General features: G+C 57.8%; 3 protein-coding genes and 1 non-coding gene across 4 annotated transcripts; 2 read left to right on the forward strand and 2 right to left on the reverse strand.

Annotated features, from left to right (window-relative positions):
* The first annotated feature begins 16 nt into the window (after positions 1-16).
* Positions 17-5,096, forward strand: MAK16 (MAK16 homolog). Its single transcript, XM_054175170.1, has 10 exons — positions 17-94; positions 713-762; positions 1,280-1,389; positions 2,075-2,139; positions 2,243-2,394; positions 3,356-3,410; positions 3,499-3,573; positions 3,879-3,989; positions 4,196-4,252; positions 4,530-5,096. Exons 1-10 carry the CDS (start codon positions 80-82, stop codon positions 4,725-4,727), a joined length of 888 nt encoding a protein of 295 aa, XP_054031145.1. The 5' UTR covers positions 17-79; the 3' UTR covers positions 4,728-5,096.
* Positions 5,097-5,149: 53 nt separating this feature from the next.
* TTI2 (TELO2 interacting protein 2) lies at positions 5,150-9,626 on the reverse strand. Its single transcript, XM_009907000.2, has 7 exons — positions 8,801-9,626; positions 7,950-8,136; positions 7,542-7,634; positions 7,025-7,209; positions 6,788-6,931; positions 6,137-6,299; positions 5,150-5,249 (listed from the first exon to the last, which is right to left on the reverse strand). The coding sequence occupies exons 1-7, from the start codon at positions 9,451-9,453 to the stop codon at positions 5,169-5,171; spliced, it is 1,506 nt and encodes a 501-aa protein (XP_009905302.2). The 5' UTR covers positions 9,454-9,626; the 3' UTR covers positions 5,150-5,168.
* A 297-nt stretch (positions 9,627-9,923) lies between these two features.
* LOC128898795 (small nucleolar RNA U13) lies at positions 9,924-10,017 on the forward strand. Its single transcript, XR_008462978.1, has one exon. It is a non-coding gene; the product is annotated as a small nucleolar RNA U13 (small nucleolar RNA).
* A 2,030-nt stretch (positions 10,018-12,047) lies between these two features.
* On the reverse strand, positions 12,048-19,769 carry RNF122 (ring finger protein 122). Its single transcript, XM_054175192.1, has 6 exons — positions 19,666-19,769; positions 16,432-16,588; positions 15,081-15,126; positions 14,324-14,365; positions 13,582-13,664; positions 12,048-12,238 (listed from the first exon to the last, which is right to left on the reverse strand). Exons 1-6 carry the CDS (start codon positions 19,688-19,690, stop codon positions 12,124-12,126), a joined length of 468 nt encoding a protein of 155 aa, XP_054031167.1. The 5' UTR covers positions 19,691-19,769; the 3' UTR covers positions 12,048-12,123.
* Between the last annotated feature and the right edge of the window lie 403 nt (positions 19,770-20,172).

The following is a 20,172-nucleotide window of genomic DNA, read 5'->3' on the forward strand; positions in this document are numbered from 1 at the left end:
CTCGCGACAGCTCGCCGCGCCCCGCCCCTTCCGGTGATGGCGGCGCGCTGAGGCGGCGCGGCCCCGCGGAACCGGCAGCATGCACTCGGACGATGTGAGTTGAGTCGGTCCCGTCCGCCCCGCCTCAGGCAGCTGCGGCGGCGGGCCGGACACCCCCTCCCTCCCCACATACCGCCGCATAGCGGGCGCTGGCCTCTACCCAGACCGGGGAGGGTTAGGTACCGAACCCGCGGCGGGGGCGGGTGTCATCTGTACCCAACCCAGAGTGAGCCCGGTACCGAGCTCGGAGCGGGTCCCCTGTAGCGAAGATGGGTGGGTGTTCTTTATACCCATCCCAAAGGGTTCCCGGTCCCCAACCTGGGTGGTTCCCTCGGTCCCCAACACGCGGTGGGGGTCCCCTGTACCCAACGTGGAGTGATCTCAGTATCGAGACTGGGGGCTCCCCCGCCCCCCAGCCCATCGCCGATCCTCAGTACCCAGCCCTGGGGGGTGTCCTCTGTTCCCAGCGCAGTGATTGATAGACCGGGATGGGAGGGCTGTAAATGGGAACATGCCAGCAGCACATCTCCTGTCCCTGCGCCACTGCCACACTGAACCCACTGTGCCGGAGGGGGGCAGAGAGTGGTCCCCTGTCTTGGTGGGGTATTGCCCATCGTTAGAGCCTTGTCGGGGGTGCACAGGGTGCAGAGTGTCACCTGCTGTGTCCTTGCAGGTCGTCTGGGATATGCTGGGAAACAGACAGTTCTGCTCCTACAAGATAACGTGAGTGTGCGTGGGGAGGGGGTGGGCTGAGTTCTCCAGGCATGGGAGCTGCAGGGTGAGGAGTGGGAGGGACAGATTTGGGTGCCCCTCCCCCCTGGCACATTCCTTTGTGTCCTGTGTTGCCACAGCTCCATGTGATGGGCACAAAGGATGGGCACTGGTGAGGCTGCACCTGGACTACTGGGTTCAGTTTGGAGCCTCTACTCCAAGAAGGTCCAGAGAAGGGCAAAGAAGCTGGTGAAGGGTCTGGAGAACAGGGCTGGTGAGGAACCTGGGGTGGTTCAGCCTGGAGAAAAGGAGGCTGAGGGGAGACCTTTTGGCTCTCTACAACTCCCTGAAAGGAGGTTGGAGAGAGGTGGGGGTTGGGCTCTTTTCCCAGGTAACAACTGATAGGACAAGAGGGAGTTCCAAAGCCATGGAGAGGTGGTGCTGAGAGCCACAATTTAATGTTGATCTGGGCCTGATAACCTGAAAGGTCTCTTCCAGCCCAAACAATTCCATCCTCTCTCCTCTGCAGAACGAAGACCCAGAACTTCTGCCGCAATGAGTACAACCTCACCGGCCTCTGCAACCGCTCCTCCTGCCCGCTGGCCAACAGCCAGTATGCCACCATCAGGGAGGAGAAAGGTGGGACTCAGGCAGCTACAAATCAACAACCCCTTGTGTGGGGAGGGGGCAGATAGGTTCTGCCTGAGGGCACCCTCCCAGTGTCAGGGACACTCTCATGTTCACAGAATCATGGAATGCTAGGGGCTGGAAGGGACCTTGAGAGATCACCCAGTCCAACCCCCGAGCCACAGCAGGGTCACCTAGAGCAGATCCCACAGAAACTCATCCAGGCAGGTCTTGAATATCTCCAGAGAGGGAGACTCCACAACCCCCCTGGGCAGCCTGCTCCAGGGCTCTGTCACCCTCACAGGGAAATAACTCTTCCTCCTGTTTCCATGGAACTTCCTATGCCTCAGCTTCCACCACTGCCCCTTGTGCTGGCATTGAGCAGCACCCAGCAGAGCCTGGCTCCAGCCTCTGGAGCCTCCACATCTTTATAAACATTAATGAGGTCACCCCTAAGATTCCTCTTCTCCAAGCTACAGAGCCTCAGCTCCCTCAGGCTCTCCTCCTAAGGCAGATGTTCCACTCCCTTCATCATTTTCATGGCTCTGCGCTGGACTCTCTCAAGCAGTTCCCTTTGCTCCTTCTTGAACTGAGGGGCCCAGAACTGGACACAATACTCCAGCTGTGGCCACACCAGGGCAGAGTAGAGAGGGAGAAGAACCTCTCTCGACCTCCTGACCTCCTGACCTCTCCTCAGGCCGCTGTTACCTGTACATGAAGGCAATAGAGCGAGCACCCTTCCCCCGCCGCCTCTGGGAGCGGGTGAGTCCGGCGGGCTGCTCCCCGGGGGGGACCCCAAAGCAGGGCGTGTCCCTGGCTTTGCTGCCGCTCTGCAGCTCAGCTCTTTCCATCCCTTCCACCCCAGGTCCTGCTAAGCAAGAACTACGAGAAAGCCCTGGAGGAGATCGACGAGAACCTCATCTACTGGCCGCGGTTCCTGCGGCACAAGTGCAAGCAGCGCTTCACCAAGATCACGCAGTACCTGATCCGCATCCGCAAGCTGACGCTCAGGCGGCAGTGAGTGAGGGCAGCGCCGGGGCCGAGGCAGCGCCGTGCCCCAGTGCCCACAGAACCACAGAGCTGGCAGGGTGGAAGGGAACCTCGAGGCTCAGCCACTTCCAACCCCCCTGCCATGGCCAGGGACACCTTCCACCACAGCAGGTTGCTCACAGCCACATCCAGCCTGGCTGCAAACACCTCCAGGCAGGAGGCTTCCACCACCTCCCTGGGCAGCCTGTGCCAGTCTCTCACCACCCTCATGGGGAACAACTTCTTCCTAACACCCAATCTGAATCACCCCACTTCTAGTTTTGTTCCATTTCCCCTAGTCCTATCACTCCCTGACAGCCTAAAAAGTCCTTCCCCAGCTTTCCTGTAGCCCCCTTCAGATACTGGAAGGCCACAAGAAGGTCTCCTGGGAGCCTTCTCTTCTCCAGACTGAACAGCCCCAACTCCTTCAGTCTGTTCTCACACGGGAGGTGCTCCAGCCCTCTGCTCATCCTCATGGCCCTCTCTGTCCACCAAAGCCACCACCACAGCCCTGCTGCTCTTCTCCTGAGGCTTTAGGCAGGCTTGTGAAGGAACCTGGCTGGAATGGAGCTCATTGTGGTGTAGCCTGAGTGTACAAATGACCTGCAGCCTTGTTTCTAAAGACACCACTGGCTGGTTGTTGGCCCAGATGAGCTTATCTGCTCCAGGAGGCTGAGAAATTCATAGTCACAGAAGGGTTTGGGTTGGGAGGGACATTAAAGGTCATCTAGTTCCACCCTTCCACACCATGGGCAGGGACACCTCCCACCAGCCCAGGTTGCTCAAGGCTTCATTCAGCCTGGCCTTGAACACCTCCAGAGAGGTAACATGCACAACCTCCCTGGGCAACCTGTTCCACCCTCACTGTCAAGAATTTCTTCCTCCAGTCTCAGTCCTCCCTCCTCAAGCTTCAGTCCCTTCCCTGACTCTCTGTCCCACGTTCCTGCAGGAGGAAGCTCGTTCCTTTACGCAGGAAGATTGAGAGGCGAGAGAAGAGGAGAGAGGTAACTCCACAGCACTCCTTCAGCTATCTCCTGCTTCTGTTCCAAGCATCTTGCAAATAACTGACACAGCTCCTCTCTCCTCCTTCAGGAGAAGGCCCTGATTGCTGCCCAGCTGGATAATGCCATTGAGAAGGAATTGCTGGAAAGACTAAAGCAGGACACAGTAAGGATCACTGTCTTCAGAGCAGGGCAGGAAAGCTGCTCCTGCCCTCTGTCCTGCTGGCTCTCCAGGGAGGGACACAGGTGTTGGGCATGAAGCATCATTCAGGTAGGAGGGGCAGGGGATGACTGCAGGCTGCCCTTCCTGAGGGGCTTCAGAGCAGCCTGGAGGACCCTAAACCACAGAAGCCCTCATTCTCCGAGTCCTTCACAGTTAGTTTGGTATTGCTCCTGGGCAAGATTTGAAGGACCCTCCCAGCACCACCTGTCTTGCTGCTGTGCTTTATGGCAAATGCTTTTCCTTTGCAGTATGGAGACATCTACAACTTCCCCATCCATGCCTTTGACAAAGCTCTGCAGCAGCAGGAAGCCGAGAGCGAGAGCGAGTCTGAAGCAGAGAAGGAAGAGGAAGATGATGAGGTAATGCCTTCAGCCTCAGCTCTGGGGGGAATCTTTCCCTGCCCTGCTGCAGCACCTCTTGTTCACCTGCATGCTGGGCACTGTTGGGGTGAGCAGAGGAGAGGAAGCAGAGGTGAACTCAGCCCAAGCAAGCGGTGGCCTCGGTGGCTTTGCTGCTCTTGTGCTCAGCTTCTGCTCACTTTCATTCCTGACTTTGTTTCTTGCAGGACATGGATAAAAGGGAGTTTGTGGAAGCAGATGACAGTGACCTCAGTGACTTTGAGGTAGGTGAAGCTCCAGGTATAAACTGTCAGGTTTAAGCTGTTGGGAGGGAACCTCCACCCTCTTGGTGGCTCTGGGGGTGTGCTGGGAGCCAGCAAAATCAGATCTGTTTGACATGGGGATAGAGCCAGAGTGCAGCATCTCCCCTGCAGCCCAGCTCCTCTGCCTGCACAGCTGGGAGCCAGGAATTCTGGAGTGGAACCAGGTACAGGAGAGAATTTTGCAGAGAGAGGTTTAGTTAGAGTGTGCTTTGATGTCACTGCTCTCTGTCTTTCTCAGGACATGGATAAATTGGAGACCAGTAGTGAAGAGGAGCAGGAAGAGGAGGAAGAAGTAGAGAAAAAAGCCTCTCAAGCCTCTCACTCCAAATCCAAAGGGAAAACTCCCCTGAAAGGCCCAGCCAGGAGAAAACGTCCCTACATTGAGATAGAGTATGAGGAAGAGACAGAGCCAGCCAGCAAAACAAAGGCAGCTTGAGCCCTACCTGAACCCCCACTCTGTACTGAAGGACAGGACCCCAGCTGCCACCACCACTCCTTCCAGCTTTGCAGGACCCTCAACAACTCCTCCTTTTCCCATACACTAATGATTGTCTTTCAAAAAAGAAGGGTTTCTGTCCTGACTCCAGGCACTGCAGCCAGCCTGTACAGCCCCCCCTGTCCCCATGAAGCACAGCCTGAAGGAAGAGGCCTTCCCAGCTTCTCTTCAACCCCACAGCTCAGGCTGTGCTCCAGGAAGGAACCTGGCTGGGGGGACACTGCTGCTTGCTTCTGGAGAAGCCCACAGGAGGCATGGGGGAGCACATCAATGTGTCTGCTTTGGGTGAGGGGTGCAGGGTGGCATGAGAAGGAGAGGAACTTTAAATAAATAAACCCTTTTTACTGTACAGAAAGCAGGTGAGCAGTGATCAGCCACCCCTCAGGTGTCCTCTTGCACTCTTCTGATGCACTCCCGGACTCGGTTCTCCTCACAGCTGCTGTACACACCCTCCAGCAGGACCTGAAAGGAGAGAGGCATCCACTTCCAGGCTTGGCTCACTCAGGTTTCTGGGGTTCCCAACCCTCCTCCAGCTATCTGGTGGAAGAGAATTGCACAAAGCATCTCTCCACACCTGTCAGTGTGGGGATCCAGTCACTTAGCAATCAGACTGAGCCAGCACGTGGCCAAGAAGGCCACCAGCATCCTGGCCTGGCTCAGCAATGGTGTGGCCAGCAGGAGTAGGGGAGGGACTGTCCCCTTGGACTGGGCACTGGGTGAGCCCTGGGTTCAATTTTGAGATCCCTACTACAAGGACATGGAGGGGCTAGAGCTTACCCAGAGAAGGGCAATGAAGTTGGTGAAGGATCTGGGGAACTTTTGAGGAGCAGCTGAGAGACCAGAGATTGTTCAGCCTGAAGAAAAGGAGGCCAAGGAGAGACCTTCTGGCTCCCTACAACTCCCTGAAAGGGAGTGAGGTGGGGCTTGGTCCTCCTCTCACAAGGAACAAGCGATAGGACAAGAGGAAGTGGCCTCAGGTTGCACCAGAGGAGGTTTGGGTTGGACACTGGAATAAACTTATCCACTGGAAGGGTTCTCAAAGCCTGGCACAGGCTGCCCAGGAAGGTGGTTGAATCCCCATCCCTGGAGGTGTTTTAAAGAGGCAGAGATGTGGTGCTGAGGGTCATGGTTTGGCCCCAGCCTTGGCAGAGTGAGAGAATGGTTGGACTGGATGAGCTTAAAGGCCTTTTCCAACCAAAGCCATCCTGTGCTTCTACTCAATTCACACACGTGGAGGTGGCTGGAAATTGAGGCTTTGAGAATCCTGAGGAAGCCAGGTGGGCTCTTGCATGCATTCTGTTGCCATTCTAAGAGGCAAGGGATTAGAGCTGAAGCAGTTCTGGGCTCACCTTCACTTGCCCCTCAGAGCAGCGATCCAGCAGGATGAGGCATTCAGTGGCTCCCTGCAGCAAGGCAGCTTTGACTGGCTCTGGTGTTGAGCCCTGGTCAGTGTGCACATCCCACATCATCTTCAGCAGGGCTTTGAGGAGCACAGGGAGCCTGCAGGGCATCCTGCAAAGGAAACCAGCAGCTGCACCCCAGTCTAAACCCTCCTGGCAAGCCAGGGGAATGCTTGGCAGTTCCTACCTGCTTCAGGCAGGAGCTGCCCATTGCCAGTTAGGTGTAAAGAGAGACTGCAGCTAGCCCAAGGGGAGCAACTCCCTCAGCCTGGAGGCTGAAGAAGCTGCCTCGCTCCATGTGTCCACCAGAGGGAGGAGGACACAAGCCCTGAACACAGAGCTGAGCTCGGGGCCGTGTGTTGGGAGTGCTGAACGGGCAGCACAGGCCTGGCTCCACAGTTGTGCCCTGCAGGGAACACAGGAGCCACACCCAAATCAGGACCCACCTTCACTTTGGGGTCAGATGTTTCAGCCAAACAGAACTGCCAGCAACTCCTCCCTGGGACAGATTCTCCCTTGAGGTCTCAGAGCCTTCTCCTCAAGCAACAGTAACTCTGGCTCTGAGAGAGCACCCAGGATATGCTTTCTACAGCTGTGTACCTGGGCCAAGCATACTCTATGGTGCACTGCAGTGTCTCCAGTACTCCCAGTCGGGCTTCTTCCTCAGGGCCGTCCCAGACTTCCAGATACCCCAGGATAACTCTCTCCAGCCTCTTCAGGTGCCTCACTATCAAGATGCCAAGTCTGCCAGCACAAAAAACAACCCAGGCACGCTGAGGAGGGAGCCACAGAGCAAGGGCAAAGCAAGTGCTGCAGGGCCGTGGGTGCTGCTCTCACCTCTGCACGAAGGCAGGCAGGGTCCTGGCGTACACTCGCCGCAGCGCCAGGCGATGCTCGGCCTCCATGTGGGTCAGCACCAGCTGCAGCACCTCCTGCCACTGGGAGGTTGGTCTGGGCTGCTTCTGCTGCCTCTGGGCTCGCTCCAGGATGGGCAGCAAGTCCAGCAGGCACAGCAGTACTGCCTGGTTCAGTGAGAGACAGGGCTCTGAGTGCTGCTGCTGCTGTTGTCTCCACACCACCAGTAGCATCCAGCCCTGCTGACCACCCACAGACCAAATTATTTCTGCTGCTTGTTCCCAAGCCCTCTTCAGCAAGGCTGCCACTTGGATGGGGCCAGGAGGCAAGAGATTTTGCCCTCTGTTTTGGTGTTTTCCTCAGATCTGCTGAGTGACTTTGTCTCTTAGGCATCAGCTGCTAAGAGCCTGTCTGTGGGGGAGAGGTTCTGCCTCCTGCCTGGAGCTGGCCATGCCTCATGGGGCTGACACACCACGGAAACGCAGCTCTGCTGTCCTACCTGGATGAGAGGAGCCTCTCTTGAGTAGAGATGGTTGTAGAGAGCATGGTACACAACCTGAGCTCTGTTGAACTGGCACAGATCAGCAGCTGGCTGCAAGAGCAGAGAACAGAGCGTTAACTGCTGTGCATCCCACTCAGCAGATGCTTCATCTACTGGAAGAGAAAAGGGCTTCACAAACCCTTGGACACACTGTGCAGGAGGAACGCTGCTGCCAAGAGAACAGGCAGCAGGTGGCACAATGAGTGCAGGTTGAAGCCTGCCGTGCACAGCAGCAGCCACCTGCCTTTGCCTGCTTTGCAGCTCCGCCGGCATCGCTGCAACAGCCCGCTCTGCAGGCTGGCACAGGAGCTCAAAAGGTGGCAAGGTGACTCTGTGCAGTGTCAGGAGGTGTGACCTCAACCTTACCACGTTGAGGATGATGTGATGCAGGCAGTGCACCCCCAGGATTTTGTTCTCCTCCCGGTAGTCGTCGGAGAGGAGCAGCGAGGGCGGCAGGACACGCTCCAGGTGAGCGCTGAGCCAGGGCCGGCTGACGTGGGGCAGGCTCCAGGAGAACACAAACTTTGTGGCAGGGTTTCGCTTCCAAGTGTCCCTAGAAAGGCAAACACAGGCTCAGTGAACACTGGAATTAAGCAATCACAGACTGCTGGGGTTTGGAAGAGACCTCTGGGAATCATCCAGTCCAAGCCTCCCTGCTCCAGCAGGGCACCCACAGCAGCTTGCCCAGGAGCACAATACCCAGGGGGAGTTGGAAGCTCTGCACGCAAGGAGACTCCACAACCTCTCTGGGCAGCCTGCTCCAGGCCTCCAGCACCCTCACAGCAAACAAGTTTCTCCTCCTATTCAGACAGAACCTCCTGGGTGCCACTTTGTGCCCCGTGCCCCTTGGCCTGTCCCTGAGCACCACTGAGTGGAGTCTGGTTCCAGTCTCTTGCCCCCCACAGCTCTTTTAGCTCTTGCTGAGCATTGCTCAGATCCCCTTTAGGGCTGCTCTTCTCCAGGCTCAACAGCCTCAGAGCTCTCATCCTTTGCTCCTCACAGAGATGCTCCAGGCCCCTCAGCATCTTTGTGGCCCTAACTAACTACACAGCTGAGCCTCCCAGCTGACAACAAACTCTGATTCCCCCCCACCTCTCTTCTATTTCTGGGGTATTTGTAAAGCTCTTGGCCTCGTATTTATCACTGAGGTTCTTGTAATAGCAGTGTTCACTCCATTGCTTGAAACTTTCCACTATTTCCCTCCCTTCCTTACTCACTTGGTCAACTCCTGTTTCAGGAGCCCCATCACTGCTGCAAATCTTCCTTCCTCATCTTCATTCTTTCCTCGGAGGAATTCAGCCACAGACCCGCAGCCCGCAGCCTGCAGCAGCAGCTCCAGCAGCTCCTGTGCCACCGCTTGAGACCTTGTGTTAGTCCACGGCCTCTCCACCAGGTGTGTAGCAGTGAAGATGTAGATGGGTCCCAACACACAGCGTAGGATTGGACCCACCACGGCGATGCCCAGAGACTCCTGGCTCTTGGCAGCTTCCAGCTTTGCAAGGAGGCAGAGAAACACTGAGCCGACGTCTGCTGCTCTCTCAGCGGTGGCAGCGTAGGCGCTGTCCTTGCTGGGGAGATCCGCAGCATCCTGCTCCTGCTTTGGCGGCGCTGCGTAGCCGTTCAGCGCGGTCACCAACCCGCCCAGCGCCGCAGGGCTCACGCCTCCCAGCAGCCACCGGCAGTCCGCGGCCTCGATGAGCGCACCCAGGTCTCTGACCACGGCGGCCTTGGGGGCACCGCCGGGCCCCTCAGAGAAGAGCATCCCGAGCTGGAGGAGGACTTGTTCGGCCGGTGGGACGGCGGGGGGCGGCTGCTCCTCGTCCCGTGGCTCCTCCAGCCTCAGGGCTCGCACCAGGCCGCTGAGCTCCATAGCCCGACCGCCGCCACCTCCCACCCCAGGGCGCGACTTCCCACACTCAAACCCTCCCTATCAATACACCCCCACAGCCCACTTCAGGTCCACGTCCCGGTACCGACCGCAGGCCACTGACAGACCCCCGGAATCCCTCAGAACCCTTCACTGCAGAGCGCTTCCGCCTCCCGCAACGGCTGCCGCAAAGTGCGTCGCTGTCGCAAAACGCCGCCATTGCCGTAAGCGCGCTTGCGGGTGGGTGTGCTCTTCCAGTCGCACATAAATTAGCATGTATAATTAGCCGCCGGGAGGGAAGGGAATCGCGGCCTTGCAGTCGAAGGAAGAAAGGAAAGAGGCTGAACGAACGGGACAAAGTGGTGGAGAGGCCAGTGCACCGGAGTCTGGCCTGCCAGTGAGGACGTGCGTCACCGTGACTTTGATGTGAGGGGCGCGGTGTTGGGCTCGGGAGCGGGTGGAGACGGGGATTGATCCTTCCGGTTCATATCAATGATGAATGGGAGCGGCACGCGGCTGCGTGACGTGTGCACCCTCCGTTACGACGTTGCACATTCCCATCTGAGCGCCGGGGGGGTCTCCGACGTCATCGCTGGCGTCAGCTTCTCTTTCAGTGTGGGGAAAAAAACAGCTGCAGGGGGGGGTGGTGGTGGTGGTGGTGGTGGTGGTGGGTGCGCGGCGGGTGCGGGGCAGCTGCGCCGCTGCTGGGCTGCAGCCCTTCCGCGCTACGCATCACTGCGAGGCTCCGCTTTGAGGCTAACTCAGGCACTTTCGGTACCTTCTCCCTGACCCAGCACTGAAAGGCTCCAATCTGAGGCTAATTCAGGCACTTTTGGTACCTTCTCCCTCACCCAGCACTGAAAGGCTCCAATCTGAGGCTAATTCAGGCACTTTCGGTACCTTCTCCCTGACCCAGCACTGAAAGGCTCCAATCTGAGGCTAATTCAGGCACTTTCGGTACCTTCTCCCTGACCCAGCACTGAAAGGCTCCAATCTGAGGCTAATTCAGGCACTTTTGGTACCTTCTCCCTGACCCAGCACTGAAAGGCTCCAATCTGAGGCTAATTCAGGCACTTTCGGTACCTTCTCCCTCACCCAGCACTGAAAGGCTCCAATCTGAGGCTAATTCAGGCACTTTTGGTACCTTCTCCCTCACCCAGCACTGAAAGGCTCCAATCTGAGGCTAATTCAGGCACTTTTGGTACCTTCTCCCTCACCCAGCACTGAAAGGCTCCGCTTTGAGGCTAATTCAGGCACTTTTGGTACCTTCTCCCTGACCCAGCACTGAAAGGCTCCAATCTGAGGCTAATTCAGGCACTTTTGGTACCTTCTCCCTCACCCAGCACTGAAAGGCTCCAATCTGAGGCTAATTCAGGCACTTTTGGTACCTTCTCCCTCACCCAGCACTGAAAGGCTCCAATCTGAGGCTAATTCAGGCACTTTTGGTACCTTCTCCCTGACCCAGCACTGAAAGGCTCCAATCTGAGGCTAATTCAGGCACTTTTGGTACCTTCTCCCTCACCCAGCACTGAAAGGCTCCAATCTGAGGCTAATTCAGGCACTTTTGGTACCTTCTCCCTCACCCAGCACTGAAAGGCTCCAATGTGAGGCTAATTCAGGCACTTTCGGTACCTTCTCCCTGACCCAGCACTGAAAGGCTCCAATCGGAGGCTAATTCAGGCACTTTCGGTACCTTCTCCCTGACCCAGCACTGAAAGGCTCCAATCTGAGGCTAATTCAGGCACTTTTGGTACCTTCTCCCTGACCCAGCACTGAAAGGCTCCGCTTTGAGGCTAATTCAGGCACTTTTGGTACCTTCTCCCTGACCCAGCACTGAAAGGCTCCAATCTGAGGCTAATTCAGGCACTTTCGGTACCTTCTCCCTGACCCAGCACTGAAAGGCTCCAATCTGAGGCTAATTCAGGCACTTTCGGTACCTTCTCCCTGACCCAGCACTGAAAGGCTCCAATCTGAGGCTAATTCAGGCACTTTTGGTACCTTCTCCCTGACCCAGCACTGAAAGGCTCCACTTTGAGGCTAATTCAGGCACTTTCAGTACCTTCTACCGCTGCTGCCCCAGCAGGGCCGCAGTCAATGGTGCCCTAGGGCTGTGTGGGTGTCTCAGGGTCCCCACAGCTAGCTGCAGCCCGGGAGGTTTCTTCAGCTCCCACCCCAAGTCCCCTCAAGCCCCCAGGAGTGCTCAAGCTCAGGACAGCTCAGAATTGTCCATTTAATCATTGGTTTTTCCACACAAAACTGTGCAGTGCTGCCCCCACCCCCCCCATCGGGGGGCAGCCTGAGGGCACGCAGGGGATCAGGTACAAAAGTCTTCTGTGCAGCAAAAGGTGTCCTCAGCACCGTAGGGGCTCAGCTCCACACAATCCCTGCCCCTCCCCTCCCCCTCCCCAGGAGCACCAACCGGGGTGATGTCAAAAACCAAACCACCACCCCCCAAAAAAAACCCCCACCACCTCAAAAAATAATAAAGCAACCACCTGAGAGTTACAAAAGTCCCAACTCAGAGATCCCAAATCCTTCCAGACGGAGCGGTGGACCCAGCCGGGGGGGGGGGGGGCTGGCCGGGCAGCGGGGGAGGAGGTGGTGGTGGGCAGCCACGGTCCCGCCATGGCCCCCCCGCTCGGTAGGGTCTGCCTGGCGAGGGAGCTGTGCCGGTCACACCAGCTCGTCCAGGAGGGTGCCGATGCCGGCGCGGGGCTGTGCCAGCCCTGCCATGGGCTTGTTGCACATGGGGCAAACGCAGCGCACCTCCAGCCACTTCAGCAGGCACCTGCGGGGCAGAACCGGGGGAGATGGAACGATCCAGAGGGGGAAAAACAACCAAATCCCTGCCCTGGAGCTGTAGCACTTTGGGGCTTTACCTTTTTTTTGCAGATCCTGAGCAGAAAAGTAGCAAAATGGCAACAAATCACTGCTGGGTGTGAAAAGGGAAACAAAGAGGAGACTAAACAGTCCCTGCTGGAGAGAGAGCTACCAGAAGGTTGGTGGTGCCAAAACAATTCTCTCCTCTCTTCTTGCTTCTTCACTCTGCAGAGATTCTAACTGGCTTCTGCTTGACCTTGGCTGCGTTGTTTCGGTGTTAACTTTCTGTCTCTTCTCCTCTCTGTACAGGGTGGGTAGGGGAAGGCAGAGGGAGAAGCTAGTAGCTGCTAGAAGCTCTTTGGGCTGGGGCAATCCCAAGCACCAATATAGGCTGGGCAGGGACTGCCTTGAGAGCAGCCCTGGAGAAATGGCCTTGGGGGTGCTGGGGGAGGAGAAGCTCAACAGGAGCCAGCAGGGAGCACTTGCAGCCCAGAGAGCCAAGCAGAGCCTGGGCTGCAGCAAGAGAAGCATAGCCAGGAGGGCCAGGGAGGGGATTCTGCCCCTCTGCTCCACTCTGCTGAGACCACAGCTGGAGCTCTGGGGCCAGCTCTGGAGCCTCTGTGCCAGGAAGGATCTGGAGGGGCTGGAAGGTGTCCAGAGAAGGGCCAGGAGGAGGAGCAGAGGGCTGGAGCTGCTCTGCTGTGAGGACAGACTGAGGGAGCTGGGGTTGTGCAGGCTGGAGAGGAGAAGGCTCCCAGGAGACCTCATTGTGGCCTTCAGTGTCTGCAGGGGGCTACAAGAAAGCTGGAGAGGGACTTTTGAGGATGTCAGGGAGGGATAGGACTGGGGGGGATGGAGCAAAGCTAGAAGTGAGGAGATTCAGATTGGATGTTAGGAAGAAGTTCATCCCCAGGAGGGTGGTGAGAGCCTGGCACAGGCTGCCCAGGGAGGTGGTGGAAGCCTCATCCCTGGAGGTGTTTGCAGCCAGGCTGGAGGTGGCTGTGAGCAACCTGCTGCAGTGTGAGGTGTCCCTGCCCATGGCAGGGGGTTGGAACTGGCTGAGCCTTGAGGTCCCTTCCAAGCCTGACAGTTCTGTGGTTCTATGATCCCCCTGGTCTTTGCCCAGGGCAGGGCTCTTGTGCTGTTTATTAATACCTGTAAATATTATCAATCCTGTCTACTTTGTACACATTCATTGCATCCCAGGGTAGCTTTCATTTGCTTCCAGCTGGGCTGGGCTGGCAGAGGGAATGCTGGGTGGGGGAGGAATTTCAACCCACCACAGCTAGCCCAGGCTGGGGCTGTACTCACTTTCTGTGGAAGCCATGCTGGCATGGCAGCACCCCCAGCTCCTCCTTCAGCCTGAAGTCTTCCAGGCAGACAGCGCAGGTCTGCTGTGGGGAGGGAGAAGGGAGGTGAGGTTTGGATCATGGGCACTACCCAACGCCCAGGTGTGGCCCTGATCCCACCAGACATGGAGGAGGTTGAAAGGAGGTTGCAGACAGAGGGGGTTGGGTTCTTCTCCCAGGCAGCCAGTGACAAAAGGAGAGGACACAGCCTCAAGCTGTGCCAGAGGAAGTTTAGGCTGGAGGTGAGGAGAAAGTTCTTCCCAGAAAGAGGAACTGGCCACTGGAATGTGCTGCCCAGGGAGGTGGTGGAGTCCCCATCCCTGGAGGTGTTCAAAAAAGGCCTGGATGTGGCACTTGGAGCCATGGTTTAGTTGTCAGGAGGTGTTAGGGGATAGGTAATAGGTTGGAGTTGATGATCTCTGAGGTCTTTTCCAACCTGGTTGATTCTGTGAAATCCTACTGCTGTGCTGCCCCTTCCTGGGTATTGCCAGCTGGCAGCTCAGCCCAGTTCCCAAGCTGCCCCCAGGGAGGGGTTCCCTCCCCCAGCACCATCATTCCCCTGCCATTCACTGCTGGCATGTCCCCATCCCAGCCTCGCTCTGCCTTCAAGCTGCCTTCAACCTCACAGAGCAGAGGAGCTGTGCCCCAGGGCACTGTCGCAGTTAGCCCCAACTCCAGCCCAGCCCAGCGGTGGTACCACTCACCCCATGCACATTCAGCCTCCGGGCATCACCCTTCAAAACCACCTGAGGGAGAAAAGGAGGCAGAGGATTACCATGTCCAGCTCTGGGGCCCTCAGCTCAAAAAGGACATGGATCAGAGGAGGCCAGGAAGATGATCAGAGTGCTGGAGAACCTCCCCTGTGGGCACAGGCTGAGAGAGTTGGGGCTGCTCAGTCTGGAGAGAAGGTTCCAGGGAGACCTTAGAGCAGCCTGAAGGAGTACAGGAGAGCTGGGGAGGGACTTTTGACAAGGGCTGGGAGTGATAGGACAGGGGACAATGGTTTGAAACTGCAGGAGGGGAGATTTAGATTGAACATTAGGAAGTTGTTCTTCACCATGAGGCTGCTGAGACACTGGACCAGGCTGCCCAGGGAGGCTGTGGAGACCCCACCCCTGGAGACATTCAAGGTCAGGCTTGAAGGGCCTCTGAGCATCCTGATCTAGTTGGGGATGTCCCTGCTGACTTGGGACTAGATGACCTCCAGAGGTCCCTTCCAACCCAAGGCATTCAAGGATTCACATCAGGAGGGAGTTTGCCAGGAGCCCCAGAGGAGCTTGAATGGAGCCAGGCAGGGTCCAGCTGCACCTGGGTGCAGCCAGCACCGCTTCCCATCCAGCTGCTTCTGAATGTGCCCAGCTGGGACAAGCAGCATCAGTCCCCACCGTGCCCACCTGCACCCACCCCCTGCTCTTCCCCAGAGCCCCCTGGGGCCGTGCAGGAAGCCACCATGGACTTTACCTCCTTGTAGCCGAAGCGCTCGCTCTGAGCCTGGTGCCGCAGTTTGCTGCCGAGGGGAGAAAAAGGCTCTGTGAGTTGCAGGGCAGCCACAGCGAAGGGAGGAGCACACACTCCTGCCCAGAGCATCTGGGGAGAAGCAGCTCTGAGCTGTGCCTGAGCAGCCTGGCAGTGCCTGGGGCCGGCAGGAATCGGCAGAGGGGAGCGGTGGGAGCCGGCAGCCCCCCTTGGATTGTTTGCCTTAGGAAGTCGTTGGCGGCGCAGGAAGTGCTCCACTTCCAGCCAGCAGCTCCCAGCCCCTGCTCTGACCTTGGCTGGGGAGAGGGTGCTGGGAAAAACCACCCAGCTGTGAGGAGAAAGGGCCTGGACTGCTCGCAGCAGAGCTTCTGCTCCAACCCAGGCGCTGAGATGTGCTTCCAGTGGCCAAAAGTGGCTGAGGGGTGCATGGGACATGGGAAGGACTTGAGCCACCCAGGCCCTGCAGAAAGAGCAGCTGCTGCCTCGGCTTTGGGTTAAAAATAGCCCTCCCTGAACAGGGAGTGCAATGCACAGACACATCCTCTGCGTGCAGCCCTGCTCCTTCCCTGCCCGACACAATGCATCCCTCCGTGTGCTCCCCTGAAAAACAAGAGCCCCTTCCTGTGTTTCCTGCCCTGCTCCAGCTCAGGGGACTGCAGGGACCATGACCATGCCTGGCCCAAGCATGGCAGGCAGCAGACCCCCTCCTTGGAGCAGATCCTCACAGCAAGCAGCTCAAACAAGGAATGGTGTGGCCAGCAGGAGTAGGGCAGGAATTGTACCCCGGGACTGGACACTGGTGAGGCCACACCTTGAATGCTGGGGTTCAGTTTGGGGTCCTTTACTCCAAAAAGGACATTGAGGAGCTGGAGTGGGTTCAGAGAAGGGCAACGAAGCTGGGGAAGGGTCTGGAGAACACAGCTGGTGAGGAGCAGCTGAGGGAGCTGCGGGGGCTGAGGCTGAGAAGAGTTTGGAGCCAGGTGGAGGCTGGTCTCCTCTCCCTAGTCTCAGGTGATAGAAGGAAAGGAAATAGCCTGAAATTGTGCCAGGAGAGGTTTGGGTTGGACATGAGGGAAAAATTTCTTTGCTGCAGGAGTGGTCAGGGATTGGCACAGGCTGCCCAGGGAGGTGGTGGACTCCCCAGCCCTGGAGGTGTTCAAGAAACCTGTGGCCATGGCACTTGGGGCCAGGGTGGTGTTGGGTGGGTGGTTGGACTGGATGACCTTAGAGGGCTTTTGCAACCCAAAGAATTCCATGATTCTATAATGGGGCACTGGGAAGTGCCTGGTGCCCCAGGGATGCCAGCCCACTGCTGCATGCCCCACTCCCAGCTCACCTGATGAAGTAGCAGCAGAAGATGAGGCTGAGCACGAAGACAAAGATGCCAGTGCCAAAGATGACCATGTAGATGTTGAGTGGCAGGTCCTGGAACGTGATGGGAGGCATTGTGCAGGGTTTACTGGCATAGGTCAGCCCCAGACTGCAGGAGCACCCTAAGTGGGGAGGGAAAAGTCAGTGTTTAAAATGGGAAGAGGTAAAAAGAGGTGAAGAAGAGGTGCTGTGAGAGCAGGGGGGGCCTGGGCTGACTCCATCCCTTTTGGAGTTTGCAAAGTGGGCAGAAATCAACACACCAAGAGATCACCTGGTGGCCTCTGAACTGTCCCCAGGAGGGGCAACAGCTCAGTGCAGCACAGGCAGCAGACACTGCTGCATCACCTCTGCCATCAGGACACCTTCCTCCAGTAGCACAAATGCACCCCAGGCACAATCCAGGTGGCTGGGAGGAGGAGAGGAAAAAACAGGAGGCCCCATGCTTTCCTCTCCAGAGAAATCCACAGAGGCTGGAAGGGGATTTAGGGAAGGACAGAGCAAAAAAACAGCTTGAGAAACAGGAACAGTTGGTGTCTGACATTGCTCCACAGCAGCCAGGAGCAAGTGGTTGGTTTGTCCTTGGTGCTGTCCCCAGGAGCACGTTCAGCACTGCACTCACCACATCCCCTTTCTGAGCAGGAATCTGGGGGCCAGCACACAGCAGCCATGGGCTGCTGCCTGGGCCACCACCTCCTGCTGCCAGCCTGCCAGCATGGGAGTGAAATGTGGAGGTCACACAGAGCCACGGCAGGAGGGTCCCCAGCTAACTGAGGGGGAAAGGCACAGAAACAGATCCACTGCAGCTGCCTCTGCTGGAGGAGGCTGCAAAGGCAGGCTCTGGCACTACTGAAGCACTGCTTTGAATGTCTGAGGATCATGCTGGCCCCACAAGAGCTGGAGCTTTGATTTCTCATCAGATCTCACTCAGATGAGACTTAAAAGGCGAGCAGCCCCCGAGCCCCATCTGTGCTCTGCGGAGCATCTCCCCTTCCGCTCGGCTCCCTCTGCCCTGTGCTGCGCAGCCCCATCAAAAACCTCCTCCAGGAACACATCTGGGGGCAATTACTGCCTCTGAGAAGCTGCTGCCTGTTTCTCACGAGGATGAAATTTGCTCTCCACCATGCAGGGCAAAGGCAGAAGCCTCTGCGCCAGCAGCGAGATCCCAGGCTTGCTCTGGGTGGTTTCTTTCTTGATGCAATGAGGAGCAAAGGAGCAAAGAGTGTGGGCTCCAACACCTCTCCAAAAGCAGACCCTCCTGTGGGTGGTGTCCACATGGTTTAGCCCTCTGGACAAAACAGTTTGCAGGGCAGGATCATTTAAGCTCATCCAGTCCAACCCTTCTCTAACTCTGCTATGGTTGGGCTAAACCATGGCCCTCAGCACCACATCTCTGTGGCTCTGAAACACCTCCAGGGATGGGGATTCAAACCCCTCCCTGGGCAGCCTGAGCCAGGCTTTGAGAACCCTTTCAGTGAAGATGGTTTTGTCTAATGTCCAACCTAAACCTCCCCTGATGCAACTTGAGGCCATTTCCTCTCATTCTATCACCTTGGGAGACCAACCCCCACCTGGCTCCAACCTCCTTTCAGAAAGCTGTAGGGAGCCAGAAGGTCTCTCCTCAGCCTCCTCTTCTCCAGGTTGAACACCCCCAGATCCCTCATCCGCTCCTCAAAAGTTCTCCACACCCTTCTCCAGCTTCATTGCCTTTCTCTGGACCTGCTCCAGCACCCCAGACTGTGCAGGCATGGGAGGGTTTTTGCTGAGCAGAGCTTCTCTCTCACCCCAATTCTTGTTCAATAAAACAAATGGAGAACGCAGCAGGACATTAAATAAAACCATTCTCTCCTCCTCCCACACAAAAGCTGTGGGCTCTGCCTCAGAAAGCTGAATGCAGCTCCCATGGAATTGCTGCTGTGATGCTGGAGCAGGCTCCCTGCTAAAGCTGCCCCAAAGCTGAGCAGTTCTGCCTCCAAAGTTCCCTGGCTCATGCCCAGTGACTGCAAAGCCCCTGAGCAGCAGAAGAGGAAAACCTGGGGTGCAGAACAGAGGAGCTGCAGTGCCCCAGCAGCACTGCACCCACTGGCTGCCCACTTGGGCTGACAGTGGCATTGCTGTCCTGCCTGACACCAGTGGCCACAGCTCTCCACAGGTCCTTAGCACAGGTAAGAGACTTTGCTGGACCCTGCTGGTTGAAATCTTTGCCAGCTCAGGGCTTGAAGCCAAAATGCACAACGTTAGCTGCCCACGGCAGGCCTCCTCACCCCACTTCTTGGCCTCTGAAACAAGGGGGGGCTCTGTCCTCCCTGCTTCCCAAAGCCCCTGCCTGGGCACGCCAGCAAAAGCCTCCCAAAGCAAAGTCTCTCTTATTTAGGCTGTTTCTCCACCACGGCCAAGTTTGCACTTTCTGCTTGTGCCCCATTTAGGGGGAACCTGGGCACTGCCCACACGTCCAGGGCTAGCTGCCTGCAGGACCTATGGCTTCTCCCCCCTCAGGCTGCACAAGAGCACACACGGGGCACCTTTTAGGGGAGAAGAAGCTACTGCTTGCGTTACATCGAGCTTCAAAGGCTGGAAGCCTCTCACAAATTAGAAGGACCCAGCCTTTGTTGCTGAGGCAGGGCTGCGATGGGAGAATTCCCAGCGCGGCTTCTCAGCTGCTTAAGTCATAAAAAGCAACCACTGCTGGGTTAAACCAAGCCCCTCTCACATGTGCAAGCTCAGTTCCACGCTCCTGCGAGTTTCTTGCAGCCGACGCAAGAGCCAGGAGCCAGGGGCTCGTCTAGGGGCTCTTAAAAATAAGTTTATTCCACTTCTGCGGGAACATGAAAGAAGCTTTTTCCTCTGCAGCCAGCAGGAGAAGCGAAAGCGTGGCCAATCCACTTAGGAACGGGCTTATTCTCGCCAGCCGAGCAGGACCCTGGGTGTAAAACCGCTCCCCCAGCTCCTCCCAGAACCGGGGCGGCAGGGCTAGGGCTCCCGGGGACCGACCGGAGCCGGGGCTGGAAGTTAGGAGCCGAGCGAAGGGCAGGGAGGGAGCCGGGAGAGTCCGGGAGGCGAAGCGGAGGGGCTGGGGAATGGCTGGTCCCCCCTAGACTGCCGCCCCGCCACCTCTCCCAGGGAAGGAAGGAGGTGGGGGAGCAGCACCCCATCTTCCCTCCCCCAAACCCGACCCTTCCCCAGCCCCGGTCCCTGCTCTCACCGTTGCACCACTGGAAGGGGGGCATCCGGCAGCGGCTCCGCGGGGCCGGGGAGGCTCCGCCGGGCCATGGCCGGGAGCAGGGCTGGGCTGAGCCGGGTTGTACTGGGCTGGGCTGGGCTGGGCTGGGCTGGGCTGGGCGGCCGGGAGCGGCCCCTGCCCTCAAACCCCGCCCCGGAGCCGCCCCCCGCGGCCGCCCCCGCAGCGGCGAGCGCGCAGCGGAGCCCTGGGGCTGCAGCGGGGGCGGTGGGATGGCAGGGAACGGGGAGGTCCCGGGGCGGTCTCGGGGCGGTGGAGCCACGGAGTTGGAGGATCGTAGATCACACAATGGGTTTGGGTGGAAAAGTCCTCGAAGCTCATCCAGTCCAACCATTCTCTGACTGCCAAGGCTGCGGCTGAACCCTGGCCCTCAGCACCACAGCTCTGCAGCTCTGAAACACCTCCAGGGATGGGGATTCCACCACCTCCCTGAGCAGCCTGTGCCAGGCTCTTAGAACCTTCTCAGGGAAG

Source organism: Dryobates pubescens, chromosome 31 (genome assembly GCF_014839835.1).
Source record: "Dryobates pubescens isolate bDryPub1 chromosome 31, bDryPub1.pri, whole genome shotgun sequence".
Lineage (NCBI taxonomy): Eukaryota > Metazoa > Chordata > Aves > Piciformes > Picidae > Dryobates > Dryobates pubescens.